The sequence below is a fragment of the Sorex araneus genome, chromosome 8 (assembly GCF_027595985.1).
Source record: "Sorex araneus isolate mSorAra2 chromosome 8, mSorAra2.pri, whole genome shotgun sequence".
NCBI lineage: Eukaryota > Metazoa > Chordata > Mammalia > Eulipotyphla > Soricidae > Sorex > Sorex araneus.
This window is the reverse complement of record NC_073309.1, coordinates 521,190-548,328: the sequence shown is the minus strand read 5'-3', so window position 1 is coordinate 548,328 and position 27,139 is coordinate 521,190. Positions and strand designations below refer to the sequence as shown.

General features: G+C 65.3%; 1 protein-coding gene and 1 non-coding gene across 2 annotated transcripts in view; both read right to left on the bottom strand.

The window, feature by feature from the left end:
- The window catches only part of PIEZO1 (piezo type mechanosensitive ion channel component 1), a 35,836-nt gene extending 12,101 nt beyond the window's left edge, over positions 1-23,735 (bottom strand). The window contains exons 1-10 of the mRNA XM_055145560.1: positions 23,714-23,735; positions 23,111-23,349; positions 14,459-14,549; positions 12,888-12,989; positions 1,815-1,910; positions 1,596-1,718; positions 1,351-1,393; positions 1,120-1,258; positions 345-510; positions 56-269 (exon numbers count right to left, since the gene is read on the bottom strand). Coding sequence (XP_055001535.1) covers positions 56-269; positions 345-510; positions 1,120-1,258; positions 1,351-1,393; positions 1,596-1,718; positions 1,815-1,910; positions 12,888-12,989; positions 14,459-14,549; positions 23,111-23,349; positions 23,714-23,735 — 1,235 coding nt within the window. The remainder of the gene's footprint in view (positions 1-55; positions 270-344; positions 511-1,119; positions 1,259-1,350; positions 1,394-1,595; positions 1,719-1,814; positions 1,911-12,887; positions 12,990-14,458; positions 14,550-23,110; positions 23,350-23,713) is intronic.
- LOC129406947 (U6 spliceosomal RNA) lies at positions 9,102-9,208 on the bottom strand. The gene has a single exon (XR_008631354.1). It is a non-coding gene; the product is annotated as a U6 spliceosomal RNA (small nuclear RNA).
- Positions 23,736-27,139: the final 3,404 nt, after the last annotated feature.

The window sequence follows — 27,139 nt, the reverse complement described above, 5'->3', positions numbered from 1 at the left end:
GCGTGTGGGCGGGGCGGGGCGGGGCGGGGCGGGGTCTGCGGGGTCTGCGCCTCACCTGGCCCAGATGCCCGCGGGGGGCAGCAGCTGCTGCGCGAAGGGCGTCTGGTAGAGGTAGAGGCAGACGAGGTGGCCGGCGCTGAAGCAGCCCAGCGTGACGGCCAGCACGCTGAAGCCCAGCGCCCCGAGCGGGAGGTGGCAGGCCCACCAGGAGCACACGCCCAGGAAGGCCAGGAAGTAGACGCCCGCCAGCGCCGAGGGCTGCACGATGCCTGCGGGACGGGGCGGTCAGGCAGGCCGCCCGCCTGCCTGCGGGCACCTGGGGCACCCGTCCCTGCCCCACGTACCTGCCAGTGCCAGCAGCAAGATGGCCAGGGCCCGGCCAGCGGCCACCAGCAGCCAGTGGGCTGTGACCCGGAACCGGGCAGCCAGGCGGGATTTCCGCTTGGGGGCTGGCGTGGGTGCTCCGTGCGGCCCAGCCGTGTGGCGGGCATCCGCCTCCCTCTCGTCATCCTGCTGGGGGCACGCAGGGGCGGTCAGCGCCCGCCTCGCCTGCCTCGCGGGTCCGCTGGGCATACGGTGAGGCCACAGAGCCGGGGCCTGGGCCCCAGCGTGAACTGGAACAGAGGCTGAGGCAGCCCCAAGGGAGGCCCCGGCCAGCTGCGGTGCTAGTCCTGGTCCCCCCGGCCGAGCCCGAGGGCCTCTCGTGCTCCTCTGGCCGCCCAGCTCTGTCAGGAGTGGTGTGGCCCCTGAAGGGCCTGAGCGGGGATCCTTTATAAGCAACACCCGGGCCCATGCACACGTGTGTACACACATGTGACATGCATACACACGTGTGCACCCCAACACCCATGGACTCCTTCAGTTTATGGCTGAAGCCTGTGTTGGCCAGTGCCTGCCCAGTCACAGTGGGCCCCTCCCTTCCAACCCCCCCCACGCTCTGGGTGGTGGGGACAGCCCTGAGGCTGGTCACGCCGGCGCCTTGAGGGTCCAGCAGCAGACTTTCCTCGACACCGGAGGGACGGCGAGGACACGCCTTGCCACAAGCTCCTTGAGGGAGCCCATCACATGCTGCCCCCCGGCACCCTGTCCACATGCCGCACCCCTCCCCCAGCTCCTCACCGGCTCCCGGGGGCGGGGGCCCAGGCGGGCTGCCCGAGAGAGGCGTCTGCAAAGGCCCAGGCATACAGCCGCCACCACCAGGACACCCAGGTCGGGACCCACCAGCCGGACGGCGTTGGGGATGTCCTTCAGGTCCAGCCTGGAGAAGAGGCTGCTGCTCGCAAAGGCCCCGGGCGGGCACCCCCCCCACACACTGCTGGACGTTCCAGGGCCTCCGCCGGGGGCTCTTACCTCGTGAGGCCCACGTGCCGGGAGAGACTCTCCCAGGGGCTGCCTGTGGAGAAAGGTGTGGGACGCTGGGCGGGCGGCCCCCACGGCGCCCTGACCGCAGGGATGGTCGCAGCCCCTCTGGGCGTGGGCGCCTGCGCATGCGGGGCCCGCCCTGGGGCACCGCCACTGACCTGGGCCCCAGCGGCCGGCCAGAGGGGGTCTCCCTGGCTCTGGGGCCCACGCGCTGCTCCCAGCCCCCAACTCACAGCTGGGCCCCAGCAGCTGGTCCAGGCGGGGCAGGGCATGCAGGCAGATCTGGAAGGCCACGTGGGCTGCCAGGAAGAGGCAGCTGAAGGCCAGCAGGGCCCGGAGGAAGCGGCCGGTGTGACCTGTGGGCACAGTGGGGTGAGGCCAGCAGCAGGGCTGCGGCCTCCCCGTCCCTCTGTGGGGACCCCGTCCTGGGGCAGGGGCCGCTCAGCACTCACCTCGCAGGCCACGCCTCGAGGGGCCGGGGACCCAAGGCAGCACCAGCAGGAAGAGCAGGTACACCAGCGACAGCGCGTTGAAGCGGGCCAGGCAGGCTGCGGGCACAGGGCTCTGAGCTCTCGGCCTCACGCGTGGCCCACCCCCACCTCGCCCACTCTGCCCGCGTGTGCTGTGGCCTTGTGGATGTGCAGGACGGGGCAGCCCACACCAGACACCACCCTGTGGAAGGAGGCCCAGCCGAGGGGCTGGAGTGACAGTGCACAGGGAGGGCTGTGCCTGGCACACGGCTAACCCGGTTCGACCCCCGGCATCCCCCTCGCTCCCCTGAGGGCCATCGGGAGTGATTCCTGAGCACCGGCCAGGAAACCACCTGAGCAGCGCCAGGTACAGCCCAAAACGAAACAAGAAAAAAGGAAGAAGAGAAAGGACGAGGCCCGGTGTGGGCGGCGGCCCCCAGAGGGCCTGCGTGGGGTCCAGGCCTGCAGACACTCAGCGCTCTCAGGGACACGCTTCCTCTGACACGTGCCCCGGCTCAAAGGCAGGAGGCGCCGAGTCCCCCGCTTCCCAGAGCCGCTCCTCTGCGGGTGCTCCGTGCCCTCCCCGCGGCAGCCTGCCCAGTTCCCAGAGAGGACATGTCCTCCCTCGATGCCGGGGTGGCCACCCACAGGTCTCCCCGCCCCCGCCCGCCCCCGCCGTCCAGCCACCTCCTGAGCACTCACCACTCCCGACCGTCACTTCCAGAGCCCCGCTGCCCTGCCCGACGCCCCTGTGTCCTGATCTGGTCTGGCCCGATGCCCACACTCAGCTCTGCTGTGACCATGTCCCGGCGGGGAGGCATCGAGAGGGTCCTCCCAGGTGGGGCCGGGAGGGGTGCACGGCCCTGCAAAGGCACTTAGTCTCCTGAGCCGGGCAGGGGAAAGGCTCAGACGGCGAAGGACGCGCAGTTAGACGGGCAGGGAGAGGCCTCAGCTCAGGCCCTAAGCGGGTCCAGGCGGGTCCAAGAACCAGAACCGCAGCACAGGGCCACTCGGGGCTAAGAACCTCCCCACCGCCCCCACAAGGAGCCTCGAGAAGGGGGGCGGCTCAGGGAGCACGGCCTGCTCACGGCCAGGTCCGGTGGTGCGGCGGGAATTCTGGGATGGACTGAGCGGCCAGGAAGCGGCTCCGGGCTAACACTGGCCCAGGGCTGGGGAGAGGCCACCACCAGAAGGGGCCCAACTGTCCTGGGCCCCGTGCGGGCTCGCTGAGAGGGGCAGGGCGCAGCCTGACGGTGGCCAGGCCATGGCCGTGGCAGGAAGAAGCGAGAAGGATCTGCAGACACCCCCTGGGACGGGCAGGGGCCAACATGCCAGTGCGCACGTAACCCTTCCCAGCCCCTGACCAAGCAAGCAGCAGGAAGTGACTGCGCGGGGGCCAGTGCCCCATCTGGCCACGGCACTCACTCCTGCACCGCCTGCCAGGACAGACGAGCCCAGGCCTGCTGCCCAGGGACGCCCACAGGCAGCCCGCAGGACACCCCAGAGGCCCCTCAGCTCCCTCCACTGAGGACCCCCCACTGGGAGCTGGTGGAGGAGCAGAGACGAAGGCCGCAGCCCTTCTGAAGGGGCGACACCCTCCGGGGAGAGCCAAGGGGCCTTCCAGGAAGGGTCCAGCCAACATGCCACCGTCTGCTGCTGGCTGGGCCCCAGCTGGCCTGCCCAAGAAGCACGGAGCTGGGAGCAGGGCGGCCAGGAGGGAGACGACACCGCAGAGGAAAGGGCCACACACGCACTGCACACTGCCCCCACCCCCGGGACAGCAGCCTCTCTCGGCCCAGACGCAGGCCCGGCTCGCCGTGGGGGGGGGGGCGGACAGTACAGGGAGTGGCGACACTCGGGGCGGGGGTGGGCTGCGGCAGGTGAGAGCTGAGCGCAGTGACGGCTGCCTGTGTCCACAGCAGGGTCACTCCCCGCCCCCCCCCCAAGGTCCTGCTCAGTCCCCAGCTCCGGCCCCAGTGCTCGGCCCCCGCCCACCTGCTTCCTGCCCGTGGGGTCCCCGGGTGTAGCCCAGCCACCACATTCCAGCCTGCAGCAGCCGCGGCCACATTCCTCAGGGAGGGGCGTGCTGGTCTGTCCGCACGGACACAGGACACTCCCAGAGGGACGTGTGTGGGCACGGGGCCGGGCGGCCCGTCCCGGGGTCTGCGGGGTGAGCTGGTGAGTGACCCCGTGAGGAGACGCCCAGGGCCGGCCCAGGTCTGTGGGGCCGGAGAAGCCACGTCCAGGGGCTCAGCGAGGAGGCGTGCGTCACCTCCTAACCACGCGCCTGACTCACGGCCCGCCCAGACCCGCCCCCCAGGGTCTCCCCGAGTCTCCCCAGCACCGGGCCGCTCCGGGCCGACACCAAGAGGCTGCAGTGCTGGCTCCGAGCCCCACCCCGTGACTCAGGCGGCCCGAGCAGCCCGGGCCGTCAGTCTGTCCCGTCGGGCAGGTGAGGGCGGCCACAGCCAGGGCACAGCAGGAACGTGGCCCGGCTGCCTACCGAGGGCGGGCACCAGGTGCAAGGTCAGGCCACCGCCACCTCTGCATAGGTGAGTGGCTCTAGGGGCCCGTACGCCCACGGGCCCAGCCTGGGCACAGGCCCAGGGGAGGCGCGCAGGCCGGTGGCCCTAAAGAAGCAGTGCTGAGAGGAGAGGCTGGGGGGAAGGTGGGAGGGGGCAGGAGTGGGCAGAAGCAGTCAGGAGGGGGCAGGAGCAGGTAGGAGGGGGCAGGAATAGGCAGGAGGAGAGAGTAGGAGGGAGTAGGAGGGGGCAGGAGGGAGCAGGAGGGGGCAGGCGGGGGCAGGAATGGGCAGGAGGGGGCAGGATCGGGCAGGGGGGCAGGAGGGGGCAGGAGCGGGCAGGGGGGCAGGAGGGTGTAGGAGGGGGCAGGCAGGGGCAGGAATGAGCAGGAGAGGGCAGGAGGGGCAGGAATGGGCAGGAGGGGGTAGGAGGGGGCAGGAGGGAGCAGGAGGGGGCAGGAGGGTGTAGGAAGGGGAAGGCGGGGGCAGGAATGGGCAGGAGGGGGTAGGAGGGGGCAGGAGGGAGCAGGAGGGGGCAGGAGGGGGTAGGAAGGGGAAGGCGGGGGTAGGAATGGGCAGGCGGGGGCAGGAGGGGGCAGGCGGGGGCAGGATCGGGCAGGCGGGGGCAGGAGCGGGCAAGAGGGGTCAGGAGCGGGCAAGAGGGGGCAGGAGCGGGCAGGAGGGGGCAGGAGCGGGCAAGAGGGGGCAGAGGGGGCAGGAGGGGGCAGGCGGGGGCAGGAACGGGCAGGAGCGGGCAGAGGGGCAGAATGGGCAGGAGGGGGCAGGGGCACAGCTGCTCTGGCGGCTCTGGGGTAGGGGTGAGCAGGGACCCTGCAGGTGTGCCTGCCTCGGTGCGCCGAGCTGGGAAGGCACCAGCTGGCCCTCACATGTCCCCCTTTTCAAGCACTGGGAAGACCCCCGCCCCTCCGAAGACACTCAGCACACGTCCGCCCAGTCCCCTGTACCGAGCAGACCCCACTGGCCCAGCAGGTTGCCATGAGGGGGGCCGAGCCGTCACGCCAGCTGGACTCAGCACTGACCGCTTCTGCCCACAGCAGCCGCCCCCACACACTCAGACTCAGCGAGTGCCACGGCCAGGGCGCGGTGGGGCCAGGGACCCTGGTCCAGTCCTGGCAAAAGGGACAAAGACCCGCACGCACCTCGCCACATCCTGTTTTGATGGAAAATGAATCTGGTTCCCAGCAGCAAAGCAAAGAGCGACTTAGGGCCAGCACACCACCGGGCCCAGCACTCCAGGGCAGTGATTCCTCGGACCCTCGCTTCCCACCACAGGCACCGGCCCGAGCCCCCAGGCCCTCAGAGCAGCAGCTCGAGGCCTGCAGCGCCCTCCCTGCAGTCCCGGCTCCTACACCTGTTTCCACAGGGAAGATGCCAGTGTCCAGTGGCCCCTGGATCCCGTCACAACAGCCCTGCAGGGGCTGAATGGTAGAAACCAGGTCAGGCCACACGCAGTCAGAAGCAGCTACACAGAGTCACATGCAGTCACATGCAGCCATGCATGCAGCCACAGCCACACACAGTCCCATGCTGCTACAGTCACACACAGCTACATCCCACACAGCCACATTCACACACAGAGTCACACAGCTGCAATCACAAGCTACAGCCACACGCAGTCAGTCCCACAGTCCCACACAGCTACACAGTCGCACACAGCTACAGCCACATGCAGCTACAACCACACGCAGCTACAGTCCCACGCAGCTACAGTCGCACACAGCTACAGTCACAGAGCTACAGTCCCACGCAGCTACAGCCACACACAGCTACAACCACACGCAGCTACACAGTCCCACGCAGCTATAGCCACACACAGCTACAACCACACACAGCTACATCCCACACAGCCACATTCACACAGTCACACAGCTGAAATCACAAGCTACAGCCACACACAGCCAGTCACACACAGCTACACAGTCGCACACAGCTACACACAGTTCCACACAGCTAGTCACACAGGTAGTCACATGCAGCAATAGTCCCATGCAGCTACAGTCACACACAGCTACATCACATGTAGCTACAGCCGCACACAGCAACAGTCCCTTGCAGCTACAAAGTCACATGCAGCTAGAGTCGCACACAGCTAGTCTCACAGCTACAGTCATATGCAGCTACAGTCCCACGTAGCTAGTCTTAGTAGCGACACAGTCCCATGCAGCTACAGTTGCACATGGCTACAGTCCCATGTAGCTACAGTCCCACGCAGCCACAGTCACAAGCCGGAAGGGGGCAGGTGTTGACCCAGTGAGGTGGGTCCAGCCGGGTGCCCACAGGCAGGGCGGGGCAGGCTCAGCCCCTGCTACCTGCCCGCAAGGACACTGGGACACACCGGAGGAGCTGCTAGCCACGCAGGACCCGGCGTCCACTGGATCCACACCCTGCGCAGGAACACGGGGGCTGGTGTGGTATAGACTGTGGGCAGGAAACGAGTCTTCAGCCACACTGGGCTAGGCCCCGGCACCGGGACCCCCTTGCCCGCCCCTCAGGCTGTGGAGCTGCCAGGTGTGAAGCACCGGCACTTCCCACTGCCCCGCGCCTCGGCCTCCCAACTGGGAGGCCCCTCGGCTGCCCCCACAAGGGCACTCAGAGAACACAGAGAGGTACAGAGAGGTGCTCAGAGGGGGCACCGAAAGGAGCAGAGGCCAGAGGCAGACACTGCCCCCCCCAGGCCTGTGTGTCCCCCACCTCGCTCTGCCGACACACCAGCCCCCCGGGAGGCTCTGAGTGCCCGGGGCAGGGTTTGTGCAGATGCCCAGCTGTGTCCCCAACCTTCTGTCACGCCAGCCCCCACCCCGCACATACATGCATATGTACTCCACACACACATCCACGCACACACATGCATATGTGTGCTGGACCTGACTCCCTCTCATGCTCTCTGTCCATTGGTCAGGACATCACAGGGCCTGACAGGCAACCAGCAAAGGAGCCACAAACCCCCAACTGCCCTGGGGGGTCCCAAGGGCCTCAAGCCTCATCCCTGGGTCACCCACAGCTGCTACTGGGCTGTGGAGATTAGGGCCCAGCCCTCTGCCACCCCCACAGGACACATCTGCAGCCACTGATAAGGTCCCGGGCCTTGGGTGGGTGTGAACCCAGGTACAAGCAGCTGCGTGGTCTCAGAGTCCCATGGCCAGCACACACACACACACACACACACACACTCACACACGCACATGCCTCATACACAGTGCACATACACACGCACATGCACTCATACACAGGGCACACACATGCACATGCTTCATACATAGGGTGCACACATGCATGCACATGCCTCATACACTCATACACAGGATGCACACACATGCACACACTCACATATGTATATGCACTCATACACAGTGCACACACGTGCACACACACTCACACATGCACATGCACTCATACACAGGGTGCACACACATACACACACATACTCATATCCCCCCATGTACACATGCACTTACACACAGTGCACACACAGGTTTTCAGAGTCATACCTACACATGCACACATAAGCACTGGACACACATGCTCACATGTGCATGTATACACACTACGCACATGTCACATGCACTCATACCACACACGTATTTCTATACACACAGTGCACACACATGCACTTAGACACAACACACACAAGCTCAAATGTGGTGCATGCACTCAAATACACATGAGCACACACTTATGCCAGATGCACACATGAGCTCACGCAGAGCATCTGCACACACATGCAGTGTACACAGGTTCACACACAAGCTCACACAGTGCACACACATGCACACAGCTCATGATGCACAGTGCATGCGCTCAGACACATACACGTATGCTCATACAGCGTATGTGTGTGCACATGAGTGTGCTTCTTATTATATAAAAAAGAAATAGAAGACCTTAGAAAATGGAAAAATACCCTGTGTTCTTGGATGCGAAGACTGTCCGACCTGAACCACCTAGAGATCCAACACAACCCCCTTCCAAAATCCCAACGGTCAGTGACAGGGTTGGCACGGAATCACGGAAAGCCCTGGACAGCCAGAGCACACTGAGAACTGGCCATGAGGCAGCAGCGACCACAGCACAGCACAGGGACAGGGAAAGCTCACGAGGGGGAGAGCTGAGAGCACAGAGAAAACCCCCAGATCTACGGCCGACTGATTCTCAACCAAGTCCCTAAAGAGCCTCTTAGGGCCCGGGCGACAGTGCAGGGGAGGGCGCTGCCTTGCACCACTCAGCCCAAGTTCTACCCCGGCGTCCCATGTGGTCTCCAAGCACAGCCAGGAGTGACCCCTAAGCGCTGCCAGGTGTGGCCAAAAAACTTAAAAAAAAAAAAAGAAGAAGGAAAAAAAGCCTCTTCCAACAAATGGTGTTGAGAAAGCTGGAGAACCATAGGCAAGAAAATGAAGTTGAGGGGCTGGAGCGATAGCACAGCGGGGAGGGCATTTGCCTTGTACGTGGCCAACCTGGATTCGATTCCCAGCATCCCATAGGGTCCGTGAGCACCACCAGGAGTAATTCCTGAGTGCAGAGCAGGAGTAACCCCTGTGCATCGCCGGGTGTGACCAAAAAAAGCAAAAAAAAAAAAAGAAAGAAAAGAAAAGAAACTTAAGTTGAATCCATGTCTCGCTCTTTCCAAAAGTTAGTTCACAGTGGATCAATGACCTTGTATCACACCAGACCCACAAAACACATCAAGAAAAATGTTGGTACAACGCTCCAAGATTTCTTGTTCTTTTTTTTTTAATATGGAACGCTTCACGAATTTGCGTGTCATCTTTGCGCAGGGGCCATGCTAATCTTCTCTGTAACGTTCCAATTTTAGTATATGTGCTGCCGAAGCGAGCACGATGCTCCAAGATTTCAACGTCAAAGGTGTATTACGGTTTCACTGGCAAAGGCAACAGAATAAAAAAATTGGGCTCATCAATTAAAAAGGTTTCTGCATGGCGGAAGACATGTGGGCCAGAATCCACCAGCTGAGGGGCAGACAACCCTCACATTAGATAAAACATCAGTATCCAAGACATAGAAAAACTCTCACAAAGTACATACACCCGGGGGCTGGAACCATAGCACAGCGGGGAGGGCGTTTGCCTTGCAAGCAGCTGACCCGGGTTCAATCCCTGGCATCCCATATGGTTCCCCCAAGCACCGCCAGGAGTGACCCCTGAGCACTGCAGGGTGCAACCCAAAAAGCAAAAAGCAAAACCAAAACAAAGTATACACATACAGACCTTGGGTTGGCACCTGCCTGCAAGCCACAAGAGAACCAGGTGCAAACGTGCCAGGCCGAGCTTTGAGGCCACACACAAGGTGGCTGGGCTCACACCCTCGACACCAGGCGAGGGTCAAGCCCTCGAGGCAGTCCGAGGGGCCGAGCGGACAGTGAAGTCAGCCAGAGAAGAGCAGGCAGTGGGGCCCAGAGAGTCAGGGGGCTCCCACCCGCCTCTCCATCCCAGCGCATGGGCCCCGGGCAGGCTGCTGCTTCGGAAGCCCTTAAGCGAGCAAGTGGCTGACGACCAGCTGCTGTGTCCCCCTCACCCCCCGCCCCCCGCGCCCAGTGACCCCTCTGTCCTGCTCCCGAGATGCCCAGCACTGACTCCATGCCGCTCTCCAGCCTGAGTCAGGCGGGTGCGTCTTGAGAGGCACCAGGACACCAGGGACCCAGCACTGTAAGGGGGTCTGAAATGGCCCCCTGATGGGCATCAGTGACCCACTGGGGCCTCTCTCCACGCAGGCCCTGTCCTCCTCGGTTCCCAGTCTGGGCCCTCCCACGCTGAGGCCTCCCGGGAAGGCTGGGCTGGGGGGTGAGCCTTCACAGCCGAGGGCTGCTCGGCTGCTGGCACCGAGACCCCCCACCCCAGCCCCTCTGGGGCTGTATGCTGGTCCCTGGGGTGCTGGACCTGGGCCCCGGCAGCCCCAGCCCGGGGCACCACGCAGTGCTGGGCGGCCCTTCCGCAGCTGCTGACCCCCACGCCTGGAACCATCTTTTCAGCACTGTGGGGGTTCGGAGACCCCCTCCTGCAGCTGCAGGGCTCCACAGCTCCCTGCAGACCCAGGCACACTTGGGAACCCCAGAGGGAGAAAGCCCCAAGGGCCCAGGGCCTGGCCGGGCAGTGGGGTGCTCCCTGGGGACCCCCAGGGGCTGCTGGCTGGCGAGGGTCTACACGAATGACAAAGCTCACTGGCCCTAGACCTGCTGGGCCACGCCCCCAGAAGGTGGCGAGCTGGAGGCAGCCCGAGGCCCAGGCAGCGCCAGCCCCCGCCCCCACCACCCCGGGCACTTCCTGTGCCAGCAGGGCTCCCGCCTGGGGCGAGGAGGTGGGGAGCCCCCAACAGAGAGACACACACACACACACACACACACACACACACACACACACACGCGCGCTTCCCCTTGGCCCTGTGCCAGGCAGGGTCGGACCCACCCAGGGAGCACTGGCTGCCCAGAGTGGTCACTGCTTCCTCGGGGACGCCCCTCACCAGGGCTCGGAGCACAGCACACCCTGCAGAACACAGGGACGCCACCCCGGAGCGCCCCCTGCTGCCACCCCACTACCGAAGGCGGGTCTCCTTTCCAGAAATGCCACCAAAGCAGGAAGTGGTCCCTGCTGAGCCCGGTCACTTGTGAGTGCCCACAGTGCCTGTGCCTGTCACTCAGGGACCAGGCAGCATCTGACCCCCACACAGCCTGCATGGACAGTGTGGATCAGAGGTCAGGGGGCACGGTTTGTGAGACTGCCCAGCCCTGCCCCCTTCTGGGTCCCAGGGAGACCCCAGGTGAGAAGTAGGAGGTGGTTACTCTGTGGGGAAAGGACTCTGCCATGACCGTGTAACAATACAGAGCCAGGCTCTGGGGACATTCCATGGGACAAGGCATGGCTGCCGGCTGCCGCAGACCCTCCCAGGCCACGACCAGCCAGCCCAGCCTGGGCCACCATCCAACGGATGCCCCTGCGTCCCCATCACAGCTGCCAGCCCCCGGCGGGCCCCACGACCAGGCTGTGTCTCCGGTGTCACTGCACTGCCCCTGGCAGCTGCCAGTGCCCTCCCTGGGGCTTAGGAGCCACCACCCAGGACGGGGGCCCGGAACTGGCCTGCCGAGGGCATCCCGGAGAGTGTACACAGAATCTGTTATTCCTCTTGTGCTCCGAGCTGATGCCAGAGTGACAGCACAGAAGGGAGGGCGTTTGCCTTGCATGTGGCCAACTGGGGTTCGAACCCTGGCCCCTCAGAGGCTCCCTGAGCACAGAGCAAAAGGCAGCCCCGAACACTGCAAGGTGTGGCTCAGAAAATAAAAATCAACCAATCCACCAAAAATAAAAAGAGAAGCTCGGGACCTAGGGCCCCGGTCAGGGAGAAGCTCACTTTGCGTGAGGCCCACCTGTGTCCATCTCGAGGGCCCCCAGCACTGCAGGCGTGGCCCCCAGCTTCTCCCCCCCCCCAAGAAGGAAAGCTCCTCGCCGGCAGTGAGAGGAACATGCCTCTGCAGTCTGACCCAGGAGTACTCAGCCCTGCTGGATCTCCTTCCTGTCTGGGTGCAGCCAGCGTTCGCCCCGCCCCCACCCAACAGGAGCCCCCAGGTGACGCGGGAGGGGCAGGTGAGGGCCCGCACTGTGCTGTGCCTGGCCTGGGCTGTCTCCTGGGCTCTGGCCACACAGGCTGACTCAGGCCCTCCTGCCCTCACGCCTCAATGGTTTCATTGATTCTTGCCCGAAACCATCCCTGCGCGCCACCTTCTTCTACCAAACAGCCAGTGTGTGGGGCCAGGGGCCGCTGCTGGCCCGTGTCCCTTGGAGGGCCCGTTCTATGGGACTGCGCTGCCCACAGCTGGCGCAGGGCAGCCTGGACGATTCCAGGGCTCTGCAGAAGCTCCTGACAAAAACACCCCTGCACCGGGCACCGGGCACAGTCTGCCATGTTCCATGATGCGCTCCGGGGGCGGCCTGAGCTCATGGCAAGGTGGGGCCCTCTGGGGGGCGGGGGTGCCGGCACCAGTCCAGGGTGCGGGTTCAGCTCTGCCGCTCACAAGGAGGCCTGGGGGCGCCCTCCCGGCCGGGGAGAAGCTGGTGGCCCCCAGCAGGACACAGCAGGACCTGGCGCTCCCGCAGGTCCCGGGACCCGGAGCAGGAAGCCAGCGCAGGGGCAGGGCAGGGAGGAACCAAATTATTTTTTCCAGAGCGCTGGCCTGTGAGTCGGCCTGGGGTGCGGACGGGAGTGGACGGGAAGGGGAAGAGAGGGGGCCGGGAGGGCACAGCCAGCAGCGAGCAGGCTCCAGATTAAACGGCTGGGCAGGAAGCCGGCCTGCCGCCGCCAGATTGGCCAGGAAGTTATGATGCAAGTTTGCGCTTCTTTCTTTTCTCTCGCTAAAGGGTCCGGGAAGAACTTCGTGCCCCTCTCGGCGGGCGCCCCGGCCTTCCCGGAGGAGCCCCGCGGCCCCGCTCCGCCGCCCCCGTCCCCGCCCGACCCCCCGCGCGCCCGCCCTGCGCTCTGGAATGCGGGCCCGGGGCGCGCGCCCCACTCACCGGCCAGGAGCGCCGAGGGCAGCAGTGACCAGTACAGGCCGGCGGCCAGCACGTGCGGCTCCATGCCCGGCCGCGGGCGCCGCGGGGCGGGGGTCGGCCGGGCTAGGGGGCGGCGCGGGCGGCGCGGGGCGGGCGCGCCATGGCGCACCGGGCGGGCTCCGCACGTGCTGGGGGCGCTCGGCGGCTGGGACGGACGCGGCTGCCTCCCGCCTCGCCGCCGCCTTTATAGGCCGCGCCCCGCCCGCCTCCCGGCCCGCCTCCGCGCTTCCCCCGACGGCCCGGCGCGCCCCGCGCGGCCGCCCCGCGCCCCCCGCCGCCCCCGCGCGCGCGCGCGCGCGGCGCCCCGCGCGGCCCGGCCACTCCGGCTGGGCCCCCGCCGCCCCGCTCCGCCGCGCCCCCTCAAGACCCCTCAGCCGGCCCCGGGCCCGCGTGGGCGGCTCCAGCCACGCGGCCGCGCCAACCCTGCCCTGTCCACTCCGTCCGCTCGGGACCTGAGTCACCAGGCCGAGGCGGTGGGCTCCGGAGGAGAGGGGGCAGCCAGGGCGCGCGGCAGGGCCAGAGTGGGCACTGAGCACCAGAGTAGAGGGTCGGTGGGGACCGCCAGAGCCGCCCGCTGCCCAGGCCCTCACACCTTGTCCAGAAGCCCGTCACGCACTTTCATGGACATCTGGGCCTGGCCTGGGCCTCTCTCCCCCGTGCCTGCTGGCTCCACCCTGTTTGGCCTGGACTTTTTCTAGACCTCCCCTCCTGAGGGTCCCTCCCAAGGCTAGCACCGGAGCTTAGGAGGGGCCCAGGCAACCCCCAGCCTCTGGAGTTGCAGGGCCTGGGGAGCTTCCACTGGGGGGGGGGGGACCCAGGTCAAGGTTGGCTGTGAGGTAAGCCCAGCCTGGAGCCCTTTGTTCTTTCCCTCAGCCAGCATTCTGGTACAGTGCTCACGGGGACAGCTGGGAGCCCCCTAGCGCAGGTGGGCTCAGCCTGGACAGCTCCATGCAGGATTCCTGGCGGTTAGGCGCAAGGTGTGCCGGCAGGGTAGGAGTGTGGGGTCCCAGGGCTAACCAGGCTGGAAGTGATACAGAGTAACCTGCTGACCGCTCCCTGGCTCTGAGATACAAGATTTCCAGGGCAAGTGACACGCCCCCACACCCACACCGGAAGGAGGCGTAGAGCAAACAGAGCGACCCCTGAGATGCTTTTTCATGCTATTTGATTTTGTTTGGCACAAGCATGTGTCACCTATTCACAAAACAAATGACAGGAGCCCTTGGAGGGACTCTGATGACTTCCCACGAGGCCTGCCTGCCTGCTGCTCCCCCTCCCCAGGAGTCCCAGCCACCCCCCACCACCTGTCCCAAGTCCAGTCATTGTGGCCACGGACTCTGTTCCCAGACTATTGGAGTGGAACGTGAAGCAGCAGCCCGCCCTTCGGGGCAGGAGAGGGCCAGAGAGCTTGGAGGGGCTGTGTCTACCTCTGCAGAGGAAACTTGGTGCTGGGGCAGAGGCTCAGCAGGGCAGCACCTGCCCGTCAGGTCCAGGTGCTGCCCCTGCACTGCAAATGCACAAACCAAGCCCACCAGGCGATGAGATGAATCCCAGGTGGACAAACTGCTCAGGCACAGACACCGCCGACAGGATGCGGCCAGAGGGCACCTCGTACGTGAGCCGCTGGGCACGGGCAGACGCAGTGGACCCCTGGAAGATCCCCTCCACTGGAACCTCTGGGAAAGGCAAAGTCAGCACAGAAGCCATCGTGCTCCCGGGGGTGCGGGAGGGAGCCGGGAGTTGTTACTTAACGGGTGTAGGGTTTCTGCTGGGATGATGAAAAAGTTCTGGAAATAGACAGTGGGCTAGTTACACAACAGCGCGAAAGTACTTAGCGCCACTGAGTCGTGCACTTAACACAGTTAGGACTGTAATGGTGGCTCTGGCACTGCGGCCCCCAGGACTGACCTGGCTCTGTGCCCACAGGGTGCAGTCCTGTCACCATCTAGATGTCCATTCTATCCATTTGTCCATCCCATCCGTCTGCCCAACACTATCCATCTGTCCATCTCTGTCATTCTGTCCACCCTCCACCCAGGAGCCTCCCGTCCTCGAGCTGGTCTTATTTCCCCTGACGTCCCATCATGTGCAGCCCTCCTGGGCATGAAGCTGATGCGGTCTGTCGTGGCACCAGGGTTCCCAGAGGTTGGCATTTCTCCTCCTTTCCGACTTGCTAAAAGAAAGGTGGGTTTGGGGGCTGGAGCGATAGCACAGCGGGTAGGGCATTTGCCTTGCACGCGGCCGACCCGGGTTCGAATCCCAGCATCCCATATGGTCCCCTGAGCATCGCCAGGAGTAATTCCTGAGTGCAGAGCCAGGAGTAACCCCTGTGCATCGCCGGGTGTGACCCAAAAAGCAAAAAAAAAAAAAAAAAAAGGTGGGTGCTCCTGACCTCTGTCCTGTGGCCTCCATGTCCTGTGGCTGGCCAGTGAGTCCGTGCCATGTCTCCTTACGTGGATTTCTCACGTGGCCCCACTGGAACATCCTGGAGGCTCTGGAGGCCTACCCCCAACATTGAGAACCACCGCCACTCCCATCGCCCAGGTCCCGCCCATGCGCATACAGCCCCGCCCACCGCCCAGGTCCCGCCCATGAGCATACAGCCCCGCCCACCGCCCAGGTCCCGCCTATGCGCACACAGCCCCGCCCACCGGAGCGCCGGCCCCTCCCACACGAGTGCAAGTCCCGCCTGCCCGGGCCCCACCCATTCCCTGGCCCCGTCCACCCGCGCCCTATCCCTGCCCACAACCCAGCCCCCCCCCCGCGCCCCAGGAGCCCCCAGTACAGCTTGAGGGGGCACCAGTGCCTCTAAGCGGGCGCCACCCTAAGCACACCCGCGCCTCGGCCCACACCCTGGTTTCGGGCCCTGACCCGTCCTTCGCCTTCCTCACGCGCGGGGGGCAGTCCTGGTGGCCGCCGCCACGTCCGGGCAGGGGCCAGGATTCCATGCAGGCGGGTACCCCGGGCATGAGCCTGAACAGGGTCCCAGCAGCGCCCGGGTGACCCCTGGCCACGGGGCCGGAGCAGCACCGGCACGCTGGTACGGCCCAAACCCAAATCAGCAGGAGCAGCAGCAGTGACAGGACAGTGAGAGGGAACCCGCGGGGGGACGCTGGCACCACCCGCCTGCAGTGGCCGCGCCTGAGCCTCACCCCAGCATGGCCAGGCGTGGGCCCAGCTTGGTGGCCACGAGAGGGATTCTCCTGGGTGGCCGTGGGTGGGACTCTCCTGGGGTGGCCGTGGGCGGGGCTGTCCTGGGGTGTCTGGGCTGGGCTGTCCTGGGTGGCCGTGGGTGGGACTTTCCTGGGATGGCCGTGGGCTGGGCTGTCGTGGGTGGCCGTGGGCGGGGCTGTCCTGGGGTGTCTGGGCTGGGCTGTCCTGGGTGGCCGTGGGTGGGACTTTCCTGGGATGGCCGTGGGCTGGGCTGTCGTGGGTGGCCGTGGGCGGGGCTGTCCTGGGGTGTCTGGGCTGGGCTGTCCTGGGTGGCCGTGGGTGGGACTCTCCTGGGGTGGCTGTGGGCTGGACTGTCCTGGGGTATCTGGGCTGGGCTGTCCTGGGTGGCCGTGGGCGGGGCTGTCCTGGGGTATCTGGGCTGGGCTGTCCTGGGGTGGCCGTGGGCGGGGCTGTCCTGGCTGGCTGTGGGCTGGGCTGTCCTAGGTGGCCGTGGGCTGGGCTGTCCTGGGGTGGCCGTGGGCGGGGCTGTCCTGGCTGGCTGTGGGCTGGGCTGTCCTAGGTGGCCGTGGGCTGGGCTGTCCTGGGGTGGCCGTGGGCTGGGCTGTCCTGGCTGGCCGTGGGCTGGACTGTCCTGGGTGGCCATGGGCGGGGCTGTCCTGGCTGGCTGTGGGCTGGACTGTCCTGGGTGGCCGTGGGCGGGGCTGTCCTGGGGTATCTGGGCTGAGCTGTCCTGGGTGGCTGTGGACGGGGCTGTCCTAGGTGGCCGTGGGCGGGGCTGTCCTGGGGTATCTGGGCTGAGCTGTCCTGGGTGGCTGTGGACGGGGCTGTCCTAGGTGGCCGTGGGCGGGGCTGTCCTGGGGTATCTGGGCTGGGCTGTCCTGGGGTGGCCGTGGGCTGGGCTGTCCTGGCTGGCTGTGGGCTGGGCTGTCCTGGCTGGCCGTGGGCTGGGCTGTCCTGGGGTGGCCGTGGGCGGGGCTGTCCTGGCTGGCCGTGGGCTGGGCTGTCCTGGGGTGGCCGTAGACTGGGCTGTCGTGGGTGGCCGTGGGCGGGGTGTCCTGGGATGTCTGGGCTGTACTGTCCTGGGTGGCCGTGGGCTGGACTGTCCTGGGTGGCCGTGGGCGGGGCTGTCCTGGGGTATCTGGGCTGGGCTGTCCTGGGTGGCTGTGGACGGGGCTGTCCTAGGTGGCCGTGGGCTGGGCTGTCCTGGGGTGGCCGTGGGCAGGGCTGTCCTGGGGTGGCCATGGGCGGGGCTGTCCTGGGTGGCTGTGGGCTGGACTGTCCTAGGATGGCCGCGGGCTGGGCTGTCGTGGGTGGCCATGGGCGGGGTGTCCTGGGATGTCTGGGCTGTACTGTCCTGGGTGGCCGTGGGCGGGGCTGTCCTGGGGTATCTGGGCTGGGCTGTCCTGGGTGGCTGTGGACAGGGCTGTCCTGGGTGGCCATGGGCTGGGCTGTCCTGGGTGGCCGTGGGCGGGGCTGTCCTGGGGTATCTGGGCTGGACTGTCCTGGGGTGACTGTGGGTGGGGCTGTCCTGGGGTATCTGGGCTGGGCTGTCCTGGGTGGCTGTGGACAGGGCTGTCCTAGGTGGCCATGGGCTGGGCTGTCCTGGGGTGGCCGTGGGCGGGGCTGTCCTGGCTGGCCGTGGGCGGGGCTGTCCTGGCTGGCCGTGGGCGGGGCTGTCCTGGGTGGCCTTGGCGGGGCTGTCCTGGGTGGCCGTGGGCGGGGTGTCCTGGGGTGTCTGGGCTGGGCTGTCCTGGGTGGCCTTGGCGGGGCTGTCCTGGGTGGCCTTGGCGGGGCTGTCCTGGGTGGCCGTGGGCGGGGTGTCCTGGGGTGTCTGGGCTGGGCTGTCCTGGGTGGCCGTGGGCGGGGCTGTCCTGGGTGGCCGTGGGCGGGGCTGTCCTGGGGTATCTGGGCTGGACTGTCCTGGGGTGACTGTGGGTGGGGCTGTCCTGGGGTATCTGGGCTGGGCTGTCCTGGGTGGCTGTGGACAGGGCTGTCCTAGGTGGCCATGGGCTGGGCTGTCCTGGGGTGGCCGTGGGCGGGGCTGTCCTGGGTGGCCGTGGGCTGGGCTGTCCTGGGTGGCCGTGGGCGGGGCTGTCCTGGCTGGCCGTGGGCTGGGCTGTCCTGGGGTGGCCGTAGACTGGGCTGTCGTGGGTGGCCGTGGGCGGGGTGTCCTGGGATGTCTGGGCTGTACTGTCCTGGGTGGCCGTGGGCTGGACTGTCCTGGGTGGCCGTGGGCGGGGCTGTCCTGGGGTATCTGGGCTGGGCTGTCCTCGGTGGCTGTGGACGGGGCTGTCCTAGGTGGCCGTGGGCTGGGCTGTCCTGGGGTGGCCGTGGGCAGGGCTGTCCTGGGGTGGCCGTGGGCGGGGCTGTCCTGGGTGGCCGTGGGCTGGACTGTCCTAGGATGGCCGCGGGCTGGGCTGTCGTGGGTGGCCATGGGCGGGGTGTCCTGGGATGTCTGGGCTGTACTGTCCTGGGTGGCCGTGGGCGGGGCTGTCCTGGGGTATCTGGGCTGGGCTGTCCTGGGTGGCTGTGGACAGGGCTGTCCTGGGTGGCCATGGGCTGGGCTGTCCTGGGTGGCCGTGGGCGGGGCTGTCCTGGGGTATCTGGGCTGGACTGTCCTGGGGTGACTGTGGGTGGGGCTGTCCTGGGGTATCTGGGCTGGGCTGTCCTGGGTGGCTGTGGACAGGGCTGTCCTAGGTGGCCATGGGCTGGGCTGTCCTGGGGTGGCCGTGGGCGGGGCTGTCCTGGCTGGCCGTGGGCGGGGCTGTCCTGGCTGGCCGTGGGCGGGGCTGTCCTGGCTGGCCGTGGGCTGGGCTGTCCTGGGTGGCCGTGGGCGGGGCTGTCCTGGCTGGCCGTGGGCTGGGCTGTCCTGGGGTGGCCGTAGACTGGGCTGTCGTGGGTGGCCGTGGGCGGGGTGTCCTGGGATGTCTGGGCTGTACTGTCCTGGGTGGCCGTGGGCTGGACTGTCCTGGGTGGCCGTGGGCGGGGCTGTCCTGGGGTATCTGGGCTGGGCTGTCCTGGGTGGCTGTGGACGGGGCTGTCCTAGGTGGCCGTGGGCTGGGCTGTCCTGGGGTGGCCGTGGGCAGGGCTGTCCTGGGGTGGCCGTGGGCGGGGCTGTCCTGGGTGGCCGTGGGCTGGACTGTCCTAGGATGGCCGCGGGCTGGGCTGTCGTGGGTGGCCATGGGCGGGGTGTCCTGGGATGTCTGGGCTGTACTGTCCTGGGTGGCCGTGGGCGGGGCTGTCCTGGGGTATCTGGGCTGGGCTGTCCTGGGTGGCTGTGGACAGGGCTGTCCTGGGTGGCCATGGGCTGGGCTGTCCTGGGTGGCCGTGGGCGGGGCTGTCCTGGGGTATCTGGGCTGGACTGTCCTGGGGTGACTGTGGGTGGGGCTGTCCTGGGGTATCTGGGCTGGGCTGTCCTGGGTGGCTGTGGACAGGGCTGTCCTAGGTGGCCATGGGCTGGGCTGTCCTGGGGTGGCCGTGGGCGGGGCTGTCCTGGCTGGCCGTGGGCGGGGCTGTCCTGGCTGGCCGTGGGCGGGGCTGTCCTGGCTGGCCGTGGGCTGGGCTGTCCTGGGTGGCCGTGGGCGGGGCTGTCCTGGCTGGCCGTGGGCTGGGCTGTCCTGGGGTGGCCGTAGACTGGGCTGTCGTGGGTGGCCGTGGGCGGGGTGTCCTGGGATGTCTGGGCTGTACTGTCCTGGGTGGCCGTGGGCTGGACTGTCCTGGGTGGCCGTGGGCGGGGCTGTCCTGGGGTATCTGGGCTGGGCTGTCCTGGGTGGCTGTGGACGGGGCTGTCCTAGGTGGCCGTGGGCTGGGCTGTCCTGGGGTGGCCGTGGGCAGGGCTGTCCTGGGGTGGCCGTGGGCGGGGCTGTCCTGGGTGGCCGTGGGCTGGACTGTCCTAGGATGGCCGCGGGCTGGGCTGTCGTGGGTGGCCATGGGCGGGGTGTCCTGGGATGTCTGGGCTGTACTGTCCTGGGTGGCCGTGGGCGGGGCTGTCCTGGGGTATCTGGGCTGGGCTGTCCTGGGTGGCTGTGGACAGGGCTGTCCTGGGTGGCCATGGGCTGGGCTGTCCTGGGTGGCCGTGGGCGGGGCTGTCCTGGGGTATCTGGGCTGGACTGTCCTGGGGTGACTGTGGGTGGGGCTGTCCTGGGGTATCTGGGCTGGGCTGTCCTGGGTGGCTGTGGACAGGGCTGTCCTAGGTGGCCATGGGCTGGGCTGTCCTGGGGTGGCCGTGGGCGGGGCTGTCCTGGCTGGCCGTGGGCGGGGCTGTCCTGGCTGGCCGTGGGCGGGGCTGTCCTGGCTGGCCGTGGGCGGGGCTGTCCTGGCTGGCCTTGGCGGGGCTGTCCTGGGTGGCCGTGGGCGGGGTGTCCTGGGGTGTCTGGGCTGGGCTGTCCTGGGTGGCCTTGGCGGGGCTGTCCTGGGTGGCCTTGGCGGGGCTGTCCTGGGTGGCCGTGGGCGGGGTGTCCTGGGGTGTCTGGGCTGGGCTGTCCTGGGTGGCCGTGGGCGGGGCTGTCCTGGGTGGCCGTGGGCGGGGCTGTCCTGGGTGGCTGTGGGCGTGGCTGTCCTGGGTGGCCGTGGGCGGGGCTGTCCTCGGGGTGCCCGTGAGCCGCGTGTCATCCCCTACGTGCCCAGCAGGGCGGGGTGCGGCTGGCCCTCACTGCGCAGGGGCGTCCAGCTGCAGGCCACCTGGCACCCGGGTGAGGCCCGGAGGCGCCTCTAACGCCTCGGAGAGAGGAGACAGTGGCTGGGTGTTGCGGGGACAAGGATAGGTGTCGGGTCCTTCAGGTGTGTGGGCTCCGCCCGGCCACGCCCTTCCGCACCCAGCCCCGCCCTGCAGGGGCCAGGCCACGTGACTGACGGTCGGCTCTACAGACCGCCTCTGTGATTGACAGCTGTGTGGGCGTGACCTGCCGGTCCCGGGCTGGTGGATCCTCCTTCCTGTCTTCCTGTTTCTGACCACCTAGCGGGGCGCGGCCTGCGGGCACGAACCCACCCTCAGTCTTGCACCTCAGACCTAAGTGCTGGCACATCCCCCGTGCATGGTCCTGCTCTGCCCTGTCCCTCCCTGCCCAGCCCTGCCCCTCCCTGTCCTTCCCTGCCCTGTCCCTCCCTGCCCAGCCCTGCCCTGCCTTGTACCTCCCTGCACAGCCCTGCCTCTCCTTGCCCTGCCCTGCCCCTCCCTGTCCTTCCCTGCCCTGTCCAGCCCTGCCCTGTCCCTCCCTGCCCAGCCCCTCCCTGCCCTGTCCCTCCCTGTCCTTCCCTGCCCTGTTTCTCCCTGCCCAGCCCTGCCCTGTCCCTCCCTGCCCAGCCCTGCCCTGCCCCTCCCTGCCCAGCCCTGCCCTGCCCTGTCCCTCAGTGCCCAGCCCCTCCCAGTCCTTCCCTGCCCTGTCCCTCCCTGCCCAACCCCTCCCTGCCCTGTCCCTCCCTGCCCGGCCCTGCCCTGCCCTGTCCCTCCCTGCCCGGCCCTGCCCTGCCCTGTCCCTCCGTGCCCAGCCCCTCCCTGTCCTTTCCCTCCCTGTCCTGTCCGTCCCTGTCCCTCCCTTCCCAGCCCTGCCCTGTCCCCCCCTGCCTTGGCCTGTCCTTCCCTCCCTGTCTCTCCCTTCCCCTCCCTGCCCATAACCTGGGTCCAGTCAGTGAAGGGAACTGGACTCACCCTCTAGTTAGTTAATTTTAAACTTTGTTCTGTTGCAGGAAACCTTCCAAGCATACACAGTACACTTTCATATGGAAGCACAGGTTCTCAGCTGTGAATTTCATGAATTCTGATTCAGCTCCATTTGCATAAAACTCCATGCTCAAAATTGCACAGTTCTTCCAAACTGAGGTAAAAACACCACAAAACGGTGCCATCAGGGCCACTCCTGGCTCCGCGCTGGCCTGGGGGTCACTCCTGGCAGTGCTTGGGGACTGTGCGGTATCGGGTCAGAACCTGAGCCATCTGTGCCGCCCCCCAGAGCAAAGGACTGGTGGGGGAGGGTGGGTGTCAGGTAGCTCAGTGAGTCCATGCTGAGCACTGGAAAACATTACCTATCTATGTTTATATACTTGAACAGGTAGACTGTTTATTTGGTGGGTATTCCTGGTTCTGTGCTCAGAAGTGCCCCCTGGCGATGCCTTGGGACCACGTGTAGAGCCGAGGGGGGCCCTGGGTGGGCAATGGAGGGCGTTAACCCCTGTGCTTTCTCTGAGGCCCTCTGAGGCCTCATTTGGGTATAGGGCTGCACCTGAGGGGCGGGAGAGTGAGCGCTGGGCACAGGTGCCTGCCCGGAGGTGCCACAATGGTCCCCGAGCATCACGCGGGCCCCCAGAGGTCCGTGTCGTGCCTGTGTGAGGTTCAGCGTGACACCGCAGCCCTCGCCGCCCGGTGCTGCCGTGTCCTACCACTGGCTTCCCAGCCTGCATGGCCCCGGCAGTTTCAAGCTACATCCCAGGTGTCGATGGGGTGGGCACAGAGAAGATGCCTTGTTCTCTTGCAGGGCCTCCCACCGGCCCCCATGCCTGGGGAAATTGAGGCCTGGGGAGAGATGCCGAGGCTGTCGGGCAGGAGACGGGAAAGGGGTAGGCCAGGCTGAGGCCTAGCTCCTTCAGTGAAGGCAGAAGCTTCATGCAGACCCGGCACAGGCCCGGCACAGGCCTGGCACAGGCCCGGCACCCATCACTCACCCCTGAAAAGCTCCGTCCTGGCGGCAGCACCCAGGGGATGCAGAGGCTTCTTCGCTGTCAATTCCTGGCACCTGGCAGCTCTCGAGGAAGGACGAGCGAGCAGAGGAGGCGCGGGGGGTAGGTGGGGTGCAGAGCCGGCTGTGTGTGTGAACGTGGGGTGCTGAGTGAGGGCCACCTGGAGGGGGAGCGCACCCTGGGGCCCACACACAGCCCACCTGCTGCAAGGTGACTGTGCTCACTCTGACTGCAGATGGCACTGGGACAGAGGCAGCGTCTCCCGGGCACGGGCACAGACTGACAGAGGCAGGTCCCGGGGTGGGTTCTCTGGACCAGGGGGAGGAGATCCAACAAACTCTCCGTTTGTTCAGTGTGTGGTCAGTGACAGTGACGGTGATGATAACGGTGGTGGTAGTGATGGTGATGCCAGCAGTGCTGATAGTGGTGCTGATGGGGACGTTGGTGCTGATGCTGGTAGTGATGGTGATGCTGGTAGTGATGGTGATGCTGATGTTGGTGCTGATGCTGATTTTGGTGGTTTTGGTGCTGATGGTGATGTTGGTGTTGCTGCTGGTGGTGATGGGGATTGTCTTACCTCACAGAGAATATTTTTCTGTGTGATGAGAATAGTTAGCCTCTCATTATCATCATCATCATCATCATCCCGTTGATTGTCAAGTTTCTTGAGCAGTCTCAGTAATGTCCCCATTCACTAGCCCTGAGATTTTATTTTATTTTATTTTATTTTAGCCCTGAGATTTTAGAAGCCTCTCTTTACTCGTCCTTTCCAATGGTGCTGCATTGGAGGCTCTTTTAGCCTCCAGGATATAGTACATGACCTCTTAGCAGCTTTTATGCAGGTGTCCTTGCATCTGGGCAGCAGGTGAATTGCTGCATATGCGGGCAGTATAAACGTGATTATCCTCACACAGGCAGTGTAGACACAGAGGTGCCCTCACGTTCAGCAGTGACGTGGCTCATGCGGGCAGTGTAGACCCAGCTGCTATCACGTTCACCAGCGACACAGCACATGTGCGTGGCGTGTACAGATGCCCTCACCTTCTTCAGTGGTGTGGACACTGACGCAGCATACACAGGCAGTGTAGACACAACCGTCCTCACGTACGGCTGAGATCAGATCTCTAGCACCTTCTCATCTTCCGCTGGCATGCGTCTGTCCAGGCACCTGGCCGTGGCCTGGAGCCACTGCCTGTTTGGGTCTGTGTCCAGACCCGTAAGAAGTGCTGAGGCCCCAAGGGCTTTTGCTGATGGGGGTTTGCATCTGTTGATATTTACCATGTTAGGAATTAAAACTCAGGCTTGGAAAACCCTCATGTGCTGTGTCATTGTTTTTGTTTTAGGCCTACAGCTGCCCTGAGCTCTGGGCTCAGTCCCGGTCATGCTCGGGACCGTATATACCCGGCCATACTGGGACCCAAGTGGGTGGGCTACCTGTGGGCCAGTGTCCCCCCTGTGCTGTCCCTGTCAGCCCCCCTGAATGGGCAGTGCGCACCTGCCACCTGCTCCTTAGGCCCTGCCCATCCACACAGTGCTAGACCTAGGAAGTAAAAATCTAATTTTGGGAAGTGGCTGGGCTGGAACTCATGGCCACTCCTGGCTTTGTGCTCAGGAGACTCCTGGTGGGGCTCTGAGGACCAGGTGAGCCTGGCCATTGAGCTGGGCGGTCAGACACAGGGCAAGTGCCTTAACCCTGGAACTACCTCCACAGACCAAGACCTAATTTCGTTGGGAAGCTAAAGTTTATCACTGCTGGGGGCTGGAGTGATAGCACAGTGGGGAGGGCGTTTGCCTTGCACGTGGCAAACCTGGGTTCAAATCCCAGCATCCCATATGGTCCCCTGAGCACCGCCAGAAATCATTCCTGAGTGCATGAGCCAGGAGTAACCCCTGTGCATCGCCGGGTATGACCCAAAAAGCAAAAAGAAAAAAGTTTATCACTGCTTGTTTTCCCTACAGTAATTATTTCCATGAATACCTCATGACTTAATTCACTTATTTTTATTTAAACAACTTTTAGTTTTGGCTTTTGGGGCCACACCCATCTGTGCTCCAGGATTACTCTTGGCTCTGTGCTCAGGGGTCATGCCTGGTGGTATTTCAGGGACCATATAGGGTGCTGGAGATTAAACCCAGCTCTGCCACGTTCCAGACAATTGCCCTACACTCTGTACTATTGCTCCAGCCTCAATCCATTTATTTAAAGTTTTATTTTATTTTATCTTTTGCTTTTTGGGTCGCACCCAGTGATGTACAGGGGTTACTCCTGGCTCATGCACTCGGGAATTGCTCCTGGCGGTGCTCGGGGGACCATATGGGATGCTGGGAATCGAACCTGGGTCGGCCGTGTGCAAGGCAAACACCCTCTGCGCTGTGCTATCGCTCCAGCCCCTAAAATTTTATTTTATTTTTGGGGGCCAAAACAGCAATGCCCAGAGGTTCCTCCTGGGTTTACACTTAAGAATTACTCCTGGCTTGGGGCCGGAGCGATAGCACAACGGGTAGGGCATTTGCCTTGCACGCGGCCGACCCGGGCTCGATCCCCGGCATCCCATATGGTCCCCCAAGCACCGCCAGGAGTGGTTCCTGAGTGCAAAGCCAGGAGTAACCCCTGAGTATCGATGGGTGTGACCCAAAAAGCAAAAAAAAAAAAAAAAAAAAAGAATTACTCCTGGCGGTGCCCAGGGGGTGGAACGCCGGGATCCAACCTAGGTGGGCTGCGTGCAAGGCAGAGAGGCACAGCAGCGAGGGTCCCTGCCTTGCAAAGCTGGACCCCTGGCATCCATACGATCCCCTAAGCACTGCCAGGAGTGATTCCTGAGTGCAGAGCTGGGAGTAAGCCCCTGAGTACTGCCAGGTGTGGCCCCAAACCCAAAACAAACAAACAAGAAAACGTGTAAGGTAAAAACCAGAGGTACTGGGAGAATGAGTTAGAGTTAAGATTCAGGAAATGAAATTAGAGCGTTTCTCAGATGAGATGTTGGGGAAACATGGAAATGAAGCAAAGAACAGAAGCTTGGCACATGAAACTGAGGCTTGTCACGGAGATGCAGGGCACAGGGGGGTCACTGCAGGCTGGTGGGGCGCCACCCCCTGCACCAAACAGGGCACAAACCCTGAGCACTGCTGGATGTGGTCCAGAAATCAAAGTAGGAAAAAACGACAAAAATAAGTCAACTTTTGAAACATTAGGGGAACAGCAGTCAGTGTGGAGGGAGGGTGCTTGCCTTGCCCGCCCCAACCCTGATGCACTCTCCCGCAACATGCGGCCCCCTGAGCCCACTGACCCCTGCAGAGCCAGGAAGAAGCCCAGAGTACCGCCGGGTTGGGCTGTGCCCCAACTCCCACAGAAGACGAGGAGACCTTGTCTGTCTTTAAGTACGTATTTTATTTAGTAGTTTCACAGCTGAAGGACGTGCTTCACACCGGGCGCAGCGCGGCGCCAGGGCGTTTGTGGGCGGCCTCCGTGGCCTGACGGCCCCGAGGACTTGTTACCTGCTGTTTAAAACCTGGAGGGCTTGAGGGGTCGGAGCCCCAGTCCGGAAGAAGGCTGTGTGCCCTGCGCGAGGCTGGCCGGGCTCGGTGCCTGCGTCCATATGGCCCCCTCGCCCCTGCCCGCAGGAATGACTCCTGAGTACAGAGCCAGGTGCGGCCCCCGGATAAAACAAAAATGTAAAAATAAGTAAAATAAAATCTAACCCTGGAGACAGGGCAGTGGGCAGAGGGTCAGCCCTGAACACTAGCTGACCCCGGTCCAGTCCCTGGCGTCACGTAAGGACAGGCCCTGAGCACCGGGGCATGGACCGGAATTAGGGGAGAACCGGGGGTGCTGGGAGCAAGGGCGGCGTCTGCAGCCCCTCGCGCGGCTCCCCCTGGCCCGGCTCCCACTGAGCTCGGGCACGGGCGGGCGCAGCCTCGGCAGTGCCCGGGGCTCAGGCCGGCGGCTCGGGGACCGGCCCGGCCCTCCGCAGTGCCCTCTGGTCCTCGCGGCACGGGCTGCAGGGCAGCGCCGGGACCCGGGACCGGCCCTGCCACATTCCTCCCGGGGGGCAGGGCCGTGACCTGGGCAGGGAGGGAGGCGTCCGCGCCCCGGCACAAGCTCCGGGGCCCGAGCGTCTCCCCGTCCCGGGGCGGCCCGAGAACCGCCACCCCGCGGCCGGGTGCGAGCCCCGCGGGCCGTCCGGGCCGCCCGAGCCAGGCGCCGACCCCGCGTCCCTGCGGCCCCGCGGCCCGGCGGGGCGGGGCGAGCGCGGCGCAGGCGCGGGGCGGGGCCGGCTGCGCGCGAAAGTCGGCGGGAACCGCGCCGCGTCCTTCCTTCCGGCGTGCCCGGCGGCCCCGCGCCCCGCCTGCCCCGCGCCCGGACCCCG